Source organism: Coturnix japonica, unplaced genomic scaffold, assembly GCF_054131305.1.
Source record: "Coturnix japonica strain WE unplaced genomic scaffold, WE-NBRP24 Scf041, whole genome shotgun sequence".
In the NCBI taxonomy this organism is placed as follows: domain Eukaryota; kingdom Metazoa; phylum Chordata; class Aves; order Galliformes; family Phasianidae; genus Coturnix; species Coturnix japonica.
In genome coordinates, this window is record NW_028188944.1 from 3,954,272 (window position 1) to 3,955,818 (window position 1,547).

Genomic DNA, 1,547 nt, shown 5'->3' on the forward strand with positions numbered 1-1,547 from the left:
GGTCTAAGAGAAGCTGGAGTAAAAATATGTGATGAGTAAAGGGCACCTAACAGGAAAGTATTGAGGAGTCTGGGATATGATTATGAAATGAGAAAAAAGTAAGAGCTCCTTAATCTTCTACTTCTGTAGTGATGGTGAAGATCACGAAAATAAATTGAAGTTATGGAGTTAAATGAAAATTATCCAAAGGTAAATGAATACATTTCACAGTACAGCAGAAGAACTGTCTCTGAGAATGGTCTGGACTTGTCATTATCTTCTGCACTCTGAGCAGGACCCCAAGCCCAGGAACAGCAGATGTCCAACAGCAGCTCCATCAGCGAGTTCCTCCTGCTGCCGTTGGCAGACACGCGGCAGCTGCAGCTCCTGCACTTCTGGCTCTTCCTGGGCATCTACCTGGCTGCCCTCCTGGGCAATGGCCTCATCAGCACAGCCGTAGCCTGCGACCGCCGCCTGCACACCCCCATGTACTTCTTCCTCCTCAACCTGGCCCTCCTCGACCTGGGCAGCATCTCCACCACTCTCCCCAAAGCCTTGGCCAACGCCCTCTGGGACACCAGGGCCATCTCCTACACAGGATGTGCTGCACAGGTCTTTTTCTTTCTCTTCTTCATCTCAGCAGAGTATTCCCTTCTCACCAACATGTCCTATGACCGCTACATTGCAATCTGCAAGCCCCTGCACTACGGGACCTTGATGGACAGCAGAGCTTGTGCCACCATGGCAGCAGCTGCCTGGGGCGCTGGGGTTCTCTATTCCCTGCTGCACACTGCCAGTACGTTTTCACTGCCTCTCTGCCAAGGCAATGTTGTCAACCAGTTTTTCTGTGAAATCCCCCAGATCCTCAAGCTCTCCTGCTCAGAATCAAATCTCAGGGAAGTTGTGTTTATCTTTTTTAGTATCAGTTTAATCTTTGGGTGCTTTGTTTTCATAGTTGTGTCGTATGTGCAGATCTTCATGGCTGTGCTGAGGATGCCCTCTGAGCAGGGAAGGCACAAAGCCTTCTCCACGTGCCTCCCTCACCTGGCTGTGGTCTCCCTATTTATCATCACTGGCTTTTATGCCTATCTCAATCCCTACTCTGTCTCCTCTCCATCCATGAACCTGATTGTGGCAGTTATGTACTCAGTGGTACCGCCAGCACTGAACCCTATTATCTACAGCATGAGGAACCAGGAAGTCAAGGATGCAGTGAGGAAAGCGATGTCCATATGTGTTTCAAAAACATTGAACTGCCCATCTTTTCTAATTCATGACAAGTAATGCAGCTTTTTACTGTTGTAAACACTTTGTTTTATTTAGTTTTGATCAATTTTTATAATTGTAATGTATTAAATGTTATTCTTTTTTTTTTTTTTTTTGCTAAAATATAATTATTGAAATAAATTCCTCTTATCTTGTGCCTTTGTTGTGTAGCCCAGAGACACTGTATATAATGAACCAGGCTCTCTGTGAACCTTAACAGAATAAAGGACGTGCAGTGACTTTGTCTGTCCTCCTTCTTGTGAGACATTTATGGAGGTCTTGGGGTTGGATGTGCTCAGAAA

The 1,547-nt window shown here is 46.0% G+C and overlaps 1 protein-coding gene across 1 annotated transcript; it reads left to right on the forward strand.

Annotated features, from left to right (window-relative positions):
- Positions 1-279: 279 nt before the first annotated feature.
- LOC146752840 (olfactory receptor 14J1-like) lies at positions 280-1,263 on the forward strand. Its single transcript, XM_085531297.1, has one exon. The coding sequence runs from the start codon at positions 298-300 to the stop codon at positions 1,261-1,263; it is 966 nt and encodes a 321-aa protein (XP_085387423.1). The 5' UTR covers positions 280-297.
- Positions 1,264-1,547: the final 284 nt, after the last annotated feature.